The 20,965-nt window shown below is 32.6% G+C and overlaps 1 protein-coding gene and 1 long non-coding RNA gene across 13 annotated transcripts in view; one reads left to right on the top strand and one right to left on the bottom strand.

Moving 5' to 3' along the window:
- Nucleotides 1-20,965, bottom strand: part of LOC130294460 (uncharacterized) — a 189,308-nt gene that overhangs the window by 14,573 nt on the left and 153,770 nt on the right. Inside the window, exon 4 of one of the 3 annotated variants that reach the window (XR_008848500.1) lies at nt 19,941-20,033. The exons of the other annotated variants lie outside the window; for them this stretch is intronic. This is a non-coding gene — a long non-coding RNA (uncharacterized LOC130294460). Of the gene's footprint in view, nt 1-19,940; nt 20,034-20,965 lie in introns of those variants that run through there. 3 annotated transcript variants of the gene reach the window in all.
- PAX7 (paired box 7) overlaps nt 1-20,965 on the top strand; it is a 169,657-nt gene that overhangs the window by 9,174 nt on the left and 139,518 nt on the right. For all 10 annotated transcript variants that reach the window (XM_056544285.1, XM_056544287.1, XM_056544281.1 and 7 more), the window contains exon 2: nt 19,723-19,958. In XM_056544285.1, coding sequence (XP_056400260.1) covers nt 19,723-19,958 — 236 coding nt within the window. The remainder of the gene's footprint in view (nt 1-19,722; nt 19,959-20,965) is intronic.

Raw genomic sequence — 20,965 nt, 5'->3', positions numbered from 1 at the left:
ACAATCATTATATATTATAGATGTGTCAGTACACTGTGTGGTATATGTGGAGTGTATAATGGACCCTGTATATATAAGTAGGGGGGGCAATCAGTATATATTATAGATGTGTCAGTACACTGTGTGGTATATGTAGGATGTATAATGGACCCTGTATATATAAGTAGGGGGGACAATCAGTATATATTATAGATGTGTCAGTACACTGTGTGGTATATGTAGGATGTATAATGGACCCTGTATATATAAGTAGGGTGGGACAATCATTATATATTATAGATGTGTCAGTACACTGTGTGGTATATGTAGGGTGTATAATGGACCCTGTATATATAAGTAGGGTGGGACAATCATTATATATTATAGATGTGTCAGTACACTGTGTGGTATATGTAGGGTGTATAATGGACCCTGTATATATAAGTAGGGTGGACAATCATTATATATTATAGATGTGTCAGTACACTGTGTGGTATATGTAGGGTGTATAATGAACCCTGTATATATAAGTAGGGTAGACAATCCTTATATATTATAGATGTGTCAGTACACTGTGTGGTATATGTAGGGTGTATAATGGACCTTGTATATATAAGTAGGGTGGACAATCATTATATATTATAGATGTGTCAGTACACTGTGTGGTATATGTGGAGTGTATAATGGACCTTGTATATATAACTAGGGGGGGACAATCATTATATATTATAGATGTGTCAGTACACTGTGTGGTATATGTGGAGTGTATAATGGACCCTGTATATATAAGTAGAGTGGACAATCATTATATATTATAGATGTGTCAGTACACTGTGTGGTATATGTGGAGTGTATAATGGACCCTGTATATATAAGTAGGGGGGACAATCAGTATATATTATAGATGTGTCAGTACACTGTGTGGTATATGTAGGGTGTATAATGGACCCTGTATATATAAGTAGGGTGGACAATCCATATATATATAAATATAAAAAGATGTGTCAGTACACTGTGCGGTATATGTAGGATGTATAATGGACCCTGTATATATAAGTAGGGTGGACAATCCCTATATTTTATAGATGTGTCAGTACACTGTGTGGTATATGTAGGGTGTATAATGGACCCTGTATATATAAGTAGGGTGGACAATCAGTATATATTATAGATGTGTCAGTACACTGTGTGGTATATGTAGGGTGTATAATGGACCCTGTATATATAAGTAGGGTGGACAATCAGTATATATTATAGATGTGTCAGTACACTGTGTGGTATATGTAGGATGTATAATGGACCCTGTATATATAAGTAGGGTGGACAATCATTATATATTATAGATGTGTCAGTACACTGTGTGGTATATGTAGGGTGTATAATGGACCCTGTATATATAAGTAGAGTGGACAATCCCTATATATTATAGATGTGTCAGTACACTGTGTGGTATATGTAGAGTGTATAATGGACCCTGTATATATAAGTAAGGTGGACAATCATTATATATTATAGATGTGTCAGTACACTGTGTGGTATATGTAGAGTGTATAATGGACCCTGTATATATAAGTAGGGTGGACAATCATTGTATATTATAGATGTGTCAGTACACTGTGTGGTATATGTAGTGTATAATGGACCCTGTATATATAAGTAGGGTGGACAATCATTATATATTATAGATGTGTCAGTACACTGTGTGGTATATGTAGGATGTATAATGGACCCTGTATATATAAGTAGAGTGGACAATAATTATATAATATAGATGTGTCAGTACACTGTGTGGTATATGTAGGGTGTATAATGGACCCTGTATATATAAGTAGGGTGGACAATCCATATATATTATAGATGTGTCAGTACACTGTGTGGTATATGTGGAGTGTATAATGGACTCTGTATATATTAGTGGGGACAATCCATATATATTATAGATGTGTCAGTACACTGTGTGGTATATGAAGGATGTATAATGGACCCTGTATATATAAGTAGAGTGGACACTCATTATATATTATAGATGTGTCAGTACACTGTGTGGTATATTTAGACTGTATAATGGACCCTGTATATATAAGTAGAGTGGACAATCATTATATATTATAGATGTGTCAGTACACTGTGTGGTATATGTAGGGTGTATAATGGACCCTGTATATATAAGTAGGGTGGACAATCATTATATATTATAGATGTGTCAGTACACTATGTGGTATATGTAGGATGTATAATGGACCCTGTATATATAAGTAGAGTGGACAATCATTATATAATATAGATGTGTCAGTACACTGTGTGGTGTATGTAGGATGTATAATGGACCCTGTATATATAAGTAGGGTAGACAATCCTTATATATTATAGATGTGTCAGTACACTGTGTGGTATATGTAGGGTGTATAATGGACCCTGTATATATAAGTAGAGTGGACAATCCCTATATATTATAGATGTGTCAGTACACTGTGTGGTATATGTAGGGTGTATAATGAACCCTGTATATAAAAGTAGGGGGGACAATCATTATATATTATAGATGTGTCAGTACACTGTGTGGTATATGTAGTGTATAATGGACCCTGTATATATAAGTAGGGTGGACAATCATTATATATTATAGATGTGTCAGTACACTGTGTGGTATATGTAGGGTGTATAATGGACCCTGTATATATAAGTAGGGTGGACAATCATTATATATTATAGATGTGTCAGTACACTGTGTGGTGTATGTAGGATGTATAATGGACCCTGTATATATAAGTAGGGGGGACAATCATTATATTTTATAGATGTGTCAGTACACTGTGTGGTATATGTAGGGTGTATAATGGACCCTGTATATATAAGTAGGGTGGACAATCATTATATATTATAGATGTGTCAGTACACTGTGTGGTATATGTAGGATGTATAATGGACCCTGTATATATAAGTAGGGTGGACAATCATTATATTTTATAGATGTGTCAGTACACTGTGTGGTATATGTAGGGTGTATAATGGACCCTGTATATATAAGTAGAGTGGACAATCCCTATATATTATAGATGTGTCAGTACACTGTGTGGTATATGTAGGATGTATAATGGACCCTGTATATATAAGTAGGGTGGACAATCCTTATATATTATAGATGTGTCAGTACACTGTGTGGTATATGTAGGGTGTATAATGGACCCTGTATATATAAGTAGAGTGGACAATCATTATATAATATAGATGTGTCAGTACACTGTGTGGTATATGTAGGGTGCATAATGGACCCTGTATATATAAGTAGAGTGGACAATCCCTATATATTATAGATGTGTCAGTACACTGTGTGGTATATGTAGGGTGTATAATGAACCCTGTATATATAAGTAGGGGGGACAATCATTATATATTATAGATGTGTCAGTACACTGTGTGGTATATGTAGTGTATAATGGACCCTGTATATATAAGTAGGGTGGACAATCATTATATATTATAGATGTGTCAGTACACTGTGTGGTATATGTAGGGTGTATAATGGACCCTGTATATATAAGTAGGGTGGACAATCATTATATATTATAGATGTGTCAGTACACTGTGTGGTGTATGTAGGATGTATAATGGACCCTGTATATATAAGTAGGGGGGACAATCATTATATTTTATAGATGTGTCAGTACACTGTGTGGTATATGCAGGGTGTATAATGGACCCTGTATATATAAGTAGGGTGGACAATCATTATATATTATAGATGTGTCAGTACACTGTGTGGTATATGTAGGATGTATAATGGACCCTGTATATATAAGTAGGGTGGACAATCATTATATTTTATAGATGTGTCAGTACACTGTGTGGTATATGTAGGGTGTATAATGGACCCTGTATATATAAGTAGAGTGGACAATCCCTATATATTATAGATGTGTCAGTACACTGTGTGGTATATGTAGGATGTATAATGGACCCTGTATATATAAGTAGGGTGGACAATCCTTATATATTATAGATGTGTCAGTACACTGTGTGGTATATGTAGGGTGTATAATGGACCCTGTATATATAAGTAGAGTGGACAATCATTATATAATATAGATGTGTCAGTACACTGTGTGGTATATGTAGGGTGTATAATGGACCCTGTATATATAAGTAGAGTGGACAATCATTATATATTATAGATGTGTCAGTACACTGTGTGGTATATGAAGGATGTATAAAGGACCCTGTATATATAAGTAGGGTGGACAATCATTATATATTATAGATGTGTCAGTACACTGTGTGGTATATGTGGAGTGTATAATGTACCCTGTATATATAAGTAGGGTGGACAATCAGTATATATTATAGATGTGTGAGTACACTGTGTGGTACATGTAGGGTGTATAATGGCCCCTGTAAATATAAGTAGGGGGGACAATCATTATATAATATAGATGTGTCAGTACACTGTGTGGTATATGTAGGATGTATAATGAACCCTGTATATATAAGTAGGGTGGACAATCCATATATATATTATACATGTGTCAGTACACTGTGTGGTACATGTAGGGTGTATAATGGACCCTGTATATATAAGTAGGGTGGACAATCATTATATAATATAGATGTGTCAGTACACTGTGTGGTATATGTAGGATGTATAATGAACCCTGTATATATAAGTAGGGTGGACAATCCTTATATATTATAGATGTGTCAGTACACTGTGTGGTATATGTAGGATCTATAATGAACCCTGTATATATAAGTAAGGTGGGCAATCAGTATATATTATAGATGTGTCAGTACACTGTGTGGTATATGTGGAATGTATAATGGACCCTGTATATATAAGTAGGGTGGACAATCAGTATATTTTATAGATGTGTCAGTACACTGTGTGGTATATGTAGGATGTATAATGGACCCTGTATATATAAGTAGAGTGGACAATCATTATATATTATAGATGTGTCAGTACACTGTGTGGTATATGAAGGATGTATAAAGGGCCCTGTATATATAAGTAGGGTGGACAATCATTATATATTATAGATGTGTCAGTACACTGTGTGGTATATGTAGGATGTATAATGGACTCTGTATATATAAGTACAGGGGACAATCCATATATATTATAGATGTGTCAGTACACTGTGTGGTATATGTAGTGTATAATAGACCCTGTATATATAAGTAGGGGGGGACAATCATTATATATTATAGATGTGTCAGTACACTGTGTGGTATATGTAGGATGTATAATGGACCCTGTATATATAAGTAGGGTGGACAATCATTATATATTATAGATGTGTCAGTACACTGTGTGGTATATGTGGAGTGTACAATGGACCCTGTATATATAAGTAGGGGGGACAATCATTACATACTATAGATGTGTCAGTACACTGTGTGGTATATGTAGTGTATAATGGACCCTGTATATATAAGTAGAGTGGACAATCCATATATATTATAGATGTGTCAGTACACTGTGTGGTATATGTAGTGTATAATGGACCCTGTATATATAAGTAGGGTGGACAATCATTATATATTATAGATGTGTCAGTACACTGTGCGGTATATGTAGGATGTATAATGGACCCTGTATATATAAGTAGGGTGGACAATCCCTATATTTTATAGATGTGTCAGTACACTGTGTGGTATATGTAGGATGTATAATGGACCCTGTATATATAAGTAGGGTGGACAATCAGTATATATTATAGATGTGTCAGTACACTGTGTGGTATATGTAGGATGTGTAATGGACTCTGTATATATAAGTAGGGTGGACAATCCTTATATATTATAGATGTGTCAGTACACTGTGTGGTATATGTGCAGTGTATAATGGACTCTGTATATATAAGTAGGGTGGACAATCATTATATATTATAGATGTGTCAGTACACTGTGTGGTATATGTAGGATGTATAATGGACCCTGTATATATAAGTAGGGTGGACAATCCTTATATATTATAGATGTGTCAGTACACTGTGTGGTATATGTAGGATGTATAATGGACCCTGTATATATAAGTAGGGTGGACAATCATTATATATTATAGATGTGTCAGTACACTGTGTGGTATATGTAGGGTGTATAATGGACCCTGTATATATAAGTAGAGTGGACAATCATTATATATTATAGATGTGTCAGTACACTGTGTGGTATATGTAGGGTGTATAATGGACCCTGTATATATAAGTAGGGGGGACAATCATTATATATTATAGATGTGTCAGTACACTGTGTGGTATATGTAGTGTATAATGGACCCTGTATATATAAGTAGGGTGGACAATCATTATATATTATAGATGTGTCAGTACACTGTGTGGTATATGTAGGGTGTATAATGGACCCTGTATATATAAGTAGGGTGGACAATCATTATATATTATAGATGTGTCAGTACACTGTGTGGTATATGTAGTGTATAATGGACCCTGTATATATAAGTAGGGTGGACAATCATTATATAATATAGATGTGTCAGTACACTGTGTGGTATATGTAGGATGTATAATGGACCCTGTATATATAAGTAGGGTGGACAATCCCTATATATTATAGATGTGTCAGGTAGACTGTGTGATATATGTAAGCTGTATAGCGGAGTCAGTATATATATATGCAGTGTATAAGTGGATATATATAGTTATCACAGGTACACTAAATAGGACGTATAGTGGATATATATATATATAGTTATCACAGGTAGACTGTATGTATAGTGGATATGTATAGTTATCACAGGTACACTGTATAGGATGTATAGTAGATATGTATAGTTATCACCGGTGAACTGAATAGGATGTATAGTGGATATGTATAGTTATCACATGTACACTGTATAGGATGTATAGTGGATATATATAGTTATCACAGGTACACTGTATAGGAATGAGTGGTGGATATGTATAGTTATCACAGGTACACTGTATAGGATGTATAGTGGATATGTATAGTTATCACAGGTACACTGTATAGGATGTATAGTACATATGTATAGTTATCACAGGTACACTGTATAGGATGTATAGTGGATATGTATAGTTATCACAGGTACACTGTATAGGAATGAGTGGTGGATATGTATAGTTATCACAGGTACACTGTATAGGATGTATAGTGGATATGTATAGTTATCACAGGTACACTGTATAGGATGTATAGTACATATGTATAGTTATCACAGGTACACTGTATAGGATGTATAGTGGATATGTATAGTTATCACAGGTACACTGTATAGGAATGAGTGGTTGATATGTATAGTTATCACAGGTACACTGTATAGGATGTGTAGTGGATATGTATAGTTATCACAGGTACACTGTATAGGATGTATAGTGGATATATATAGTTATCACAGGTACACTGTATAGGATGTATAGTGGATATATATAGTTATCACAGGTACACTGTATAGGATGTATAGTAGATATGTATAGTTATCACAGGTACACTATATAGGATGTATAGTAGATATGTATAGTTATCACAGGTACACTGTATAGGATGTATAGTAGATATGTATAGTTATCACAGGTGTACTGTATAGGATGTATAGTGGATATATATAGTTATCACAGGTACATTGTATAGGATGTATAGTAGATATGTATAGTTATCACAGGTACACTGTATAGGATGTATAGTAGATATGTATAGTTATCACAGGTGTACTGTATAGGATGTATAGTGGATATATATAGTTATCACAGGTGTACTGTATAGGATGTATAGTAGATATGTATAGTTATCACAGGTACACTATATAGTATGTATAGTGGATATGTATAGTTATCACATGTATACTGTATAGGATGTATAGTGGATATATATAGTTATCACAGGTACACTATATAGTATGTATAGTGGATATGTATAGTTATCACATGTATACTGTATAGGATGTATAGTGGATATATATAGTTATCACCGATACACTGTATAGGATGTATAGTAGATATGTATAGTTATCACAGGTACACTGTATAGGATGTATAGTAGATATATATAGTTATCACATGTACACTGTATAGGATGTGTAGTGGATATATATAGTTATCACAGGTACACTGTATAGGATGTGTAGTAGATATATATAGTTATCACAGGTGTACTGTATAGGATGTATAGTGGATATGTATAGTGATCACAGGTGTACTGTATAGGATGTATAGTGGATATATATAGTTATCACAGGTACACTGTATAGGATGTGTAGTACATATGTATAGTGATCACATGTACACTGTATAGGATGTATAGTGGATATATATAGTTATCACAGGTACACTGTATAGGATGTATAGTAGATATATATAGTTATCACATGTACACTGTATAGGATGTATAGTAGATATATATAGTTATCACATGTACACTGTATAGGATGTATAGTAGATATGTATAGTTATCACATGTACACTGTATAGGATGTATAGTGGATATGTATAGTTATCACATGTACACTGTATAGGATGTGTAGTAGATATATATAGTTATCACATGTACACTGTATAGGATGTGTAGTAGATATATATAGTTATCACAGGTACACTGTATAGGATGTGTAGTAGATATATATAGTTATCACATGTACACTGTATAGGATGTGTAGTAGATATATATAGTTATCACATGTACACTATATAGGATGTGTAGTAGATATATATAGTTATCACATGTACACTGTATAGGATGTATAGTAGATATATATAGTTATCACATGTACACTGTATAGGATGTATAGTGGATATATATAGTGATCACAGGTACACTGTATAGGATGTATAGTGGATATGTATAGTGATCACAGGTACACTGTATAGGATGTATAGTGGATATGTATAGTTATCACAGGTACACTGTATAGGATGTATAGTGGATATATATAGTTATCACAGGTACATTGTATAGGATGTATAGTAGATATGTATAGTTATCACATGTACACTGTATAGGATGTATAGTGGATATGTATAGTGATCACAGGTACACTGTATAGGATGTATAGTGGATATGTATAGTTATCACAGGTACACTGTATAGGATGTATAGTAGATATATATAGTTATCACAGGTACACTGTATAGGATGTGTAGTAGATATATATAGTTATCACAGGTACACTATATAGGATGTATAGTAGATATATATAGTTATCACAGGTACACTGTATAGGATGTGTAGTAGATATGTATAGTTATCACATGTACACTGTATAGGATGTGTAGTAGATATATATAGTTATCACAGGTGTACTGTATAGGATGTATAGTGGATATGTATAGTGATCACAGGTACACTGTATAGGATGTATAGTAGATATATATAGTTATCACAGGTACACTGTATAGGATGTATAGTAGATATATATAGTTATCACATGTACACTGTATAGGATGTATAGTAGATATATATAGTTATCACAGGTACACTGTATAGGATGTGTAGTAGATATATATAGTTATCACATGTACACTGTATAGGATGTGTAGTAGATATGTATAGTGATCACAGGTACACTGTATAGGATGTGTAGTAGATATATATAGTTATCACATGTACACTGTATAGGATGTGTAGTAGATATATATAGTTATCACAGGTACACTGTATAGGATGTGTAGTAGATATGTATAGTTATCACAGGTACACTGTATAGGATGTATAGTAGATATGTATAGTTATCACAGGTACACTGTATAGGATGTGTAGTGGATATGTATAGTTATCACAGGTACACTGTATAGGATGTGTAGTGGATATATATAGTTATCACATGTACACTGTATAGGATGTATAGTGGATATATATAGTTATCACATGTACACTGTATAGGATGTATAGTGGATATATATAGTTATCACATGTACACTGTATAGGATGTATAGTGGATATATATAGTTATCACAGGTACACTGTATAGGATGTATAGTGGATATATATAGTTATCACAGGTACATTGTATAGGATGTATAGTAGATATGTATAGTTATCACAGGTGTACTGTATAGGATGTATAGTAGATATGTATAGTTATCACAGGTGTACTGTATAGGATGTGTAGTGGATATGTATAGTTATCACATGTATACTGTATAGGATGTATAGTGGATATATATAGTTATCACAGGTACACTGTATAGGATGTATAGTAGATATGTATAGTTATCACAGGTACACTGTATAGGATGTATAGTGGATATATATAGTTATCACAGGTGTACTGTATAGGATGTATAGTAGATATGTATAGTTATCACAGGTGTACTGTATAGGATGTGTAGTGGATATGTATAGTTATCACATGTATACTGTATAGGATGTATAGTGGATATATATAGTTATCACAGGTACACTGTATAGGATGTATAGTAGATATGTATAGTTATCACAGGTACACTGTATAGGATGTATAGTGGATATATATAGTTATCACAGGTACACTGTATAGGATGTGTAGTAGATATATATAGTTATCACAGGTACACTGTATAGGATGTATAGTGGATATATATAGTTATCACAGGTACACTATATAGTATGTATAGTGGATATGTATAGTTATCACATGTATACTGTATAGGATGTATAGTGGATATGTATAGTGATCACCGGTGAACTGAATAGGATGTATAGTGGATATGTATAGTTATCACAGGTACACTGTATAGGATGTATAGTAGATATATATAGTTATCACAGGTACACTGTATAGGATGTGTAGTAGATATATATAGTTATCACAGGTGTACTGTATAGGATGTATAGTGGATATGTATAGTGATCACAGGTGTACTGTATAGGATGTGTAGTAGATATATATAGTTATCACAGGTACACTGTATAGGATGTATAGTACATATGTATAGTGATCACAGGTACACTGTATAGGATGTATAGTAGATATATATAGTTATCACAGGTACACTGTATAGGATGTGTAGTAGATATATATAGTTATCACAGGTACACTGTATAGGATGTATAGTGGATATGTATAGTTATCACATGTACACTGTATAGGATGTGTAGTAGATATGTATAGTTATCACAGGTACACTGTATAGGATGTATAGTGGATATGTATAGTGATCACAGGTACACTGTATAGGATGTATAGTAGATATATATAGTTATCACAGGTACACTGTATAGGATGTGTAGTAGATATATATAGTTATCACAGGTACACTGTATAGGATGTGTAGTAGATATATATAGTTATCACAGGTACACTGTATAGGATGTGTAGTGGATATGTATAGTTATCACAGGTACACTGTATAGGATGTATAGTGGATATGTATAGTTATCACAGGTACACTGTATAGGATGTATAGTAGATATATATAGTTATCACAGGTACACTGTATAGGATGTGTAGTAGATATATATAGTTATCACAGGTACACTGTATAGGATGTGTAGTAGATATATATAGTTATCACAGGTACACTGTATAGGATGTGTAGTAGATATATATAGTTATCACATGTACACTGTATAGGATGTGTAGTGGATATGTATAGTGATCACAGGTACACTGTATAGGATGTATAGTAGATATATATAGTTATCACAGGTACACTGTATAGGATGTATAGTAGATATATATAGTTATCACATGTACACTGTATAGGATGTATAGTAGATATGTATAGTTATCACATGTACACTGTATAGGATGTATAGTGGATATGTATAGTGATCACAGGTACACTGTATAGGATGTATAGTAGATATATATAGTTATCACAGGTACACTGTATAGGATGTATAGTAGATATATATAGTTATCACATGTACACTGTATAGGATGTGTAGTAGATATATATAGTTATCACATGTACACTATATAGGATGTGTAGTAGATATATATAGTTATCACATGTACACTGTATAGGATGTGTAGTAGATATATATAGTTATCACATGTACACTATATAGGATGTGTAGTAGATATATATAGTTATCACATGTACACTGTATAGGATGTGTAGTAGATATATATAGTTATCACATGTACACTGTATAGGATGTATAGTAGATATGTATAGTTATCACAGGTACACTGTATATGATGTATAGTGGATATATATAGTGATCACAGGTACACTGTATAGGATGTATAGTGGATATGTATAGTTATCACATGTACACTGTATAGGATGTATAGTGGATATGTATAGTTATCACAGGTACACTGTATAGGATGTATAGTAGATATATATAGTTATCACATGTACACTGTATAGGATGTGTAGTAGATATATATAGTTATCACAGGTACACTGTATAGGATGTATAGTGGATATGTATAGTTATCACATGTACACTGTATAGGATGTATAGTAGATATATATAGTTATCACAGGTATACTGTATAGGATGTGTAGTAGATATATATAGTTATCACAGGTACACTGTATAGGATGTATAGTGGATATATATAGTTATCACATGTACACTGTATAGGATGTGTAGTAGATATGTATAGTTATCACATGTACACTGTATAGGATGTGTAGTAGATATATATAGTTATCACAGGTACACTGTATAGGATGTATAGTAGATATATATAGTTATCACAGGTACACTGTATAGGATGTGTAGTAGATATATATAGTTATCACATGTACACTGTATAGGATGTATAGTAGATATATATAGTTATCACATGTACACTGTATAGGATGTGTAGTAGATATATATAGTTATCACAGGTACACTGTATAGGATGTATAGTGGATATGTATAGTTATCACAGGTACACTGTATAGGATGTATAGTAGATATATATAGTTATCACAGGTACACTGTATAGGATGTATAGTAGATATATATAGTTATCACAGGTACACTGTATAGGATGTATAGTAGATATATATAGTTATCACAGGTACACTGTATAGGATGTATAGTAGATATATATAGTTATCACAGGTACACTGTATAGGATGTATAGTGGATATATATAGTTATCACAGGTACACTGTATAGGATGTGTAGTAGATATATATAGTTATCACATGTACACTGTATAGGATGTATAGTGGATATATATAGTTATCACAGGTGTACTGTATAGGATGTGTAGTAGATATATATAGTTATCACATGTACACTGTATAGGATGTGTAGTAGATATATATAGTTATCACAGGTGTACTGTATAGGATGTATAGTGGATATATATAGTTATCACATGTACACTGTATAGGATGTATAGTGGATATATATAGTTATCACAGGTGTACTGTATAGGATGTGTAGTAGATATATATAGTTATCACATGTACACTGTATAGGATGTGTAGTAGATATATATAGTTATCACAGGTGTACTGTATAGGATGTATAGTGGATATATATAGTTATCACATGTACACTGTATAGGATGTGTAGTAGATATATATAGTTATCACAGGTGTACTGTATAGGATGTATAGTGGATATATATAGTTATCACATGTACACTGTATAGGATGTGTAGTAGATATATATAGTTATCACAGGTACACTGTATAGGATGTATAGTAGATATATATAGTTATCACAGGTACACTGTATAGGATGTATAGTAGATATATATAGTTATCACATGTACACTGTATAGGATGTGTAGTAGATATGTATAGTTATCACAGGTACACTGTATAGGATGTGTAGTAGATATATATAGTTATCACAGGTACACTGTATAGGATGTGTAGTAGATATATATAGTTATCACAGGTACACTGTATAGGATGTGTAGTAGATATATATAGTTATCACATGTACACTGTATAGGATGTGTAGTAGATATATATAGTTATCACATGTACACTGTATAGGATGTATAGTGGATATATATAGTTATCACAGGTACACTGTATAGGATGTATAGTAGATATATATAGTTATCACATGTACACTGTATAGGATGTGTAGTAGATATATATAGTTATCACAGGTACACTGTATAGGATGTGTAGTAGATATATATAGTTATCACATGTACACTGTATAGGATGTGTAGTAGATATATATAGTTATCACATGTACACTGTATAGGATGTGTAGTAGATATATATAGTTATCACAGGTACACTGTATAGGATGTGTAGTAGATATATATAGTTATCACAGGTGTACTGTATAGGATGTGTAGTAGATATATATAGTTATCACATGTACACTGTATAGGATGTGTAGTAGATATATATAGTTATCACATGTACACTGTATAGGATGTGTAGTAGATATATATAGTTATCACAGGTACACTGTATAGGATGTATAGTGGATATGTATAGTGATCACAGGTACACTGTATAGGATGTGTAGTAGATATATATAGTTATCACATGTATACTGTATAGGATGTGTAGTAGATATATATAGTTATCACAGGTACACTGTATAGGATGTGTAGTAGATATATATAGTTATCACAGGTACACTGTATAGGATGTATAGTGGATATGTATAGTTATCACAGGTACACTGTATAGGATGTGTAGTAGATATATATAGTTATCACAGGTACACTGTATAGGATGTATAGTAGATATATATAGTTATCACAGGTACATTGTATAGGATGTATAGTAGATATGTATAGTTATCACAGGTACACTGTATAGGATGTATAGTGGATATGTATAGTTATCACATGTACACTGTATAGGATGTGTAGTAGATATATATAGTTATCACAGGTACATTGTATAGGATGTATAGTGGATATGTATAGTGATCACATGTACACTATATAGGATGTGTAGTAGATATATATAGTTATCACATGTACACTGTATAGGATGTATAGTAGATATATATAGTTATCACATGTACACTGTATAGGATGTGTAGTAGATATATATAGTTATCACATGTACACTGTATAGGATGTGTAGTAGATATATATAGTTATCACAGGTGTACTGTATAGGATGTATAGTAGATATATATAGTTATCACAGGTACACTGTATAGGATGTGTAGTAGATATGTATAGTTATCACAGGTACACTGTATAGGATGTATAGTAGATATATATAGTTATCACATGTACACTGTATAGGATGTGTAGTAGATATATATAGTTATCACATGTACACTGTATAGGATGTATAGTGGATATGTATAGTTATCACAGGTACACTGTATAGGATGTATAGTAGATATATATAGTTATCACAGGTACACTGTATAGGATGTATAGTAGATATATATAGTTATCACATGTACACTGTATAGGATGTGTAGTAGATATGTATAGTTATCACAGGTACACTGTATAGGATGTGTAGTAGATATATATAGTTATCACAGGTACACTATATAGGATGTATAGTAGATATATATAGTTATCACATGTACACTGTATAGGATGTGTAGTAGATATATATAGTTATCACATGTACACTGTATAGGATGTATAGTAGATATGTATAGTTATCACATGTACACTGTATAGGATGTGTAGTAGATATATATAGTTATCACAGGTACACTGTATAGGATGTGTAGTAGATATATATAGTTATCACAGGTACACTGTATAGGATGTGTAGTAGATATATATAGTTATCACATGTACACTGTATAGGATGTATAGTGGATATATATAGTTATCACAGGTACACTGTATAGGATGTGTAGTAGATATATATAGTTATCACATGTACACTGTATAGGATGTATAGTAGATATGTATAGTTATCACAGGTACACTGTATAGGATGTATAGTAGATATATATAGTTATCACAGGTACACTGTATAGGATGTATAGTAGATATATATAGTTATCACATGTACACTGTATAGGATGTATAGTAGATATATATAGTTATCACATGTACACTGTATAGGATGTGTAGTAGATATATATAGTTATCACAGGTACACTGTATAGGATGTGTAGTAGATATATATAGTTATCACATGTACACTGTATAGGATGTATAGTAGATATGTATAGTTATCACAGGTACACTGTATAGGATGTGTAGTAGATATATATAGTTATCACAGGTACACTGTATAGGATGTATAGTAGATATATATAGTTATCACAGGTACACTGTATAGGATGTATAGTAGATATATATAGTTATCACATGTACACTGTATAGGATGTGTAGTAGATATATATAGTTATCACATGTACACTGTATAGGATGTGTAGTAGATATGTATAGTTATCACATGTACACTGTATAGGATGTGTAGTAGAGATATATATAGTTATCACAGGTACACTGTATAGGATGTGTAGTAGATATATATAGTTATCACATGTACACTGTATAGGATGTGTAGTAGATATATATAGTTATCACATGTACACTGTATAGGATGTGTAGTGGATATGTATAGTTATCACATTTACACTGTATAGGATGTGTAGTAGATATATATAGTTATCACATGTACACTGTATAGGATGTGTAGTAGATATATATAGTTATCACATGTACACTGTATAGGATGTGTAGTAGATATATATAGTTATCACATGTACACTATATAGGATGTGTAGTAGATATATATAGTTATCACATGTACACTGTATAGGATGTGTAGTGGATATGTATAGTTATCACAGGTACACTGTATAGGATGTGTAGTAGATATGTATAGTTATCACAGGTACACTATATAGGATGTATAGTAGATATATATAGTTATCACATGTACACTGTATAGGATGTGTAGTAGATATATATAGTTATCACATGTACACTGTATAGGATGTATAGTGGATATATATAGTTATCACAGGTACACTGTATAGGATGTATAGTGGATATGTATAGTTATCACATGTACACTGTATAGGATGTATAGTAGATATATATAGTTATCACATGTACACTGTATAGGATGTGTAGTAGATATGTATAGTTATCACAGGTACACTGTATAGGATGTGTAGTAGATATGTATAGTTATCACAGGTGTACTGTATAGGATGTATAGTAGATATATATAGTTATCACATGTACACTGTATAGGATGTGTAGTGGATATGTATAGTTATCACAGGTACACTGTATAGGATGTGTAGTAGATATATATAGTTATCACAGGTACACTATATAGGATGTATAGTAGATATATATAGTTATCACATGTACACTGTATAGGATGTGTAGTAGATATATATAGTTATCACATGTACACTGTATAGGATGTATAGTGGATATATATAGTTATCACAGGTACACTGTATAGGATGTATAGTGGATATGTATAGTTATCACATGTACACTGTATAGGATGTATAGTAGATATATATAGTTATCACATGTACACTGTATAGGATGTGTAGTAGATATGTATAGTTATCACAGGTACACTGTATAGGATGTATAGTAGATATATATAGTTATCACAGGTACACTGTATAGGATGTGTAGTAGATATATATAGTTATCACATGTACACTGTATAGGATGTGTAGTAGATATATATAGTTATCACAGGTACACTGTATAGGATGTGTAGTAGATATATATAGTTATCACAGGTACACTGTATAGGATGTGTAGTAGATATGTATAGTTATCACAGGTGTACTGTATAGGATGTATAGTGGATATATATAGTTATCACAGGTGTACTGTATAGGATGTATAGTAGATATGTATAGTTATCACAGGTGTACTGTATAGGATGTGTAGTAGATATGTATAGTTATCACAGGTACACTGTATAGGATGTATAGTAGATATATATAGTTATCACATGTACACTGTATAGGATGTATAGTAGATATATATAGTTATCACATGTACACTGTATAGGATGTATAGTAGATATGTATAGTTATCACATGTACACTGTATAGGATGTATAGTAGATATGTATAGTTATCACAGGTACACTGTATAGGATGTATAGTGGATATGTATAGTTATCACATGTACACTGTATAGGATGTATAGTAGATATATATAGTTATCACATGTACACTGTATAGGATGTGTAGTAGATATGTATAGTTATCACAGGTACACTGTATAGGATGTGTAGTAGATATGTATAGTTATCACAGGTGTACTGTATAGGATGTATAGTGGATATATATAGTTATCACAGGTGTACTGTATAGGATGTATAGTAGATATGTATAGTTATCACAGGTACACTGTATAGGATGTGTAGTAGATATGTATAGTTATCACAGGTACACTGTATAGGATGTATAGTAGATATATATAGTTATCACATGTACACTGTATAGGATGTATAGTAGATATATATAGTTATCACATGTACACTGTATAGGATGTATAGTAGATATGTATAGTTATCACATGTACACTGTATAGGATGTATAGTAGATATGTATAGTTATCACATGTACACTGTATAGGATGTATAGTGGATATATATAGTTATCACAGGTACACTGTATAGGATGTGTAGTAGATATATATAGTTATCACATGTACACTGTATAGGATGTGTAGTAGATATATATAGTTATCACATGTACACTGTATAGGATGTGTAGTAGATATATATAGTTATCACATGTACACTGTATAGGATGTGTAGTAGATATATATAGTTATCACATGTACACTGTATAGGATGTGTAGTAGATATGTATAGTTATCACATGTACACTGTATAGGATGTGTAGTAGATATGTATAGTTATCACAGGTACACTGTATAGGATGTGTAGTAGATATATATAGTTATCACATGTACACTGTATAGGATGTGTAGTAGATATATATAGTTATCACATGTACACTGTATAGGATGTGTAGTAGATATGTATAGTTATCACAGGTACACTGTATAGGATGTGTAGTAGATATATATAGTTATCACATGTACACTGTATAGGATGTGTAGTAGATATATATAGTTATCACATGTACACTGTATAGGATGTGTAGTAGATATATATAGTTATCACAGGTACACTGTATAGGATGTATAGTAGATATATATAGTTATCACATGTACACTGTATAGGATGTATAGTAGATATATATAGTTATCACAGGTACACTGTATAGGATGTATAGTAGATATATATAGTTATCACATGTACACTGTATAGGATGTGTAGTAGATATATATAGTTATCACATGTACACTGTATAGGATGTGTAGTAGATATGTATAGTTATCACAGGTACACTGTATAGGATGTGTAGTAGATATATATAGTTATCACAGGTACACTGTATAGGATGTATAGTAGATATATATAGTTATCACATGTACACTGTATAGGATGTATAGTAGATATATATAGTTATCACATGTACACTGTATAGGATGTGTAGTAGATATATATAGTTATCACAGGTACACTGTATAGGATGTGTAGTAGATATATATAGTTATCACATGTACACTGTATAGGATGTGTAGTAGATATATATAGTTATCACAGGTACACTGTATAGGATGTGTAGTAGATATATATAGTTATCACATGTACACTGTATAGGATGTATAGTAGATATATATAGTTATCACATGTACACTGTATAGGATGTATAGTAGATATATATAGTTATCACATGTACACTGTATAGGATGTGTAGTAGATATATATAGTTATCACAGGTACACTGTATAGGATGTGTAGTAGATATATATAGTTATCACATGTACACTGTATAGGATGTGTAGTAGATATATATAGTTATCACAGGTACACTGCATAGGATGTGATTATTTTGTTTTCTTCTCTCCCCCAGTCTCTACTCCTCTGGGCCAAGGTCGAGTGAACCAGCTCGGGGGAGTCTTCATCAATGGCAGACCCCTGCCCAACCACATCAGACACAAGATAGTAGAGATGGCCCATCATGGCATCCGACCATGTGTCATCTCCAGGCAGCTCCGGGTCTCCCATGGATGTGTGTCCAAAATCCTATGCAGATACCAGGAGACTGGCTCCATCCGGCCCGGGGCCATCGGGGGCAGCAAGCCCAGGGTGAGTGTCCCAAAGGGAAGCGACTATTTGTGCCATAAGTCAGCCACAATGAAACATCATAAAGTTTACTTATACCTAATAACCACAAAGAAAACATATAGTTTACTGAGATATAGTAACTACATATAAATCATATAATACATCGTATACTTAAAAAAATCATATCATAAATCATAGAGTTTACTAATACAAAGTATATACAAAAAAATCATACCATATATACGTACCATATAGTTTAGTAAATACATAGAGCCATACTGACATATACATTACATACATGTGACACATAAAGACTGTACTCGGCCGTAATGACATATACATTACATACATGTGACACATAAAGACTGTACTCGGCCATAATGACATATACATTACATACATGTGACATATGAAGACTGTACTCGGCTATAATGACATATACATTACATACATGTGACATATGAAGACTGTGCTCGTCTATAATGACATATACATTACATACATGTGACATATGAATACTGTGCTCGGCCATAATGACATATACATTACATACATGTGACATATGAAGACTGTGCTCGGCCATACTGACATCTACATTACATACATGTGACATATGAAGACTGTGCTCGGCCATACTGACATATACATTACATACATGTGACACATGAAGACTGTACTCGGCCATAATGACATATACATTACATACATAGTTACATAGTTAGTACGTAACTATGTATGTAATGTATATGTCATTATGGCTGAGTACAGTCTTTATATGTGACACATGAAGACTGTACTCGGCCATAATGACATATACATTACATACATGTGACACATGAAGACTGTACTTGGCTATAATGACATATACATTTCATACATGTGACATATAAAGACTGTGCTCGGCCATACTGACATATACATTACATACATGTGATATATTAAGACTGTGCTCAGCCATACTGACATTTACATTACATACATGTGATACATGAAGACTGGAAGACTGTACTCGGCCATACTGACATACA

This window comes from Hyla sarda, chromosome 10 (assembly GCF_029499605.1).
Source record: "Hyla sarda isolate aHylSar1 chromosome 10, aHylSar1.hap1, whole genome shotgun sequence".
Lineage (NCBI taxonomy): Eukaryota > Metazoa > Chordata > Amphibia > Anura > Hylidae > Hyla > Hyla sarda.
This window is presented reverse-complemented; position numbering and strand designations above follow the sequence as displayed.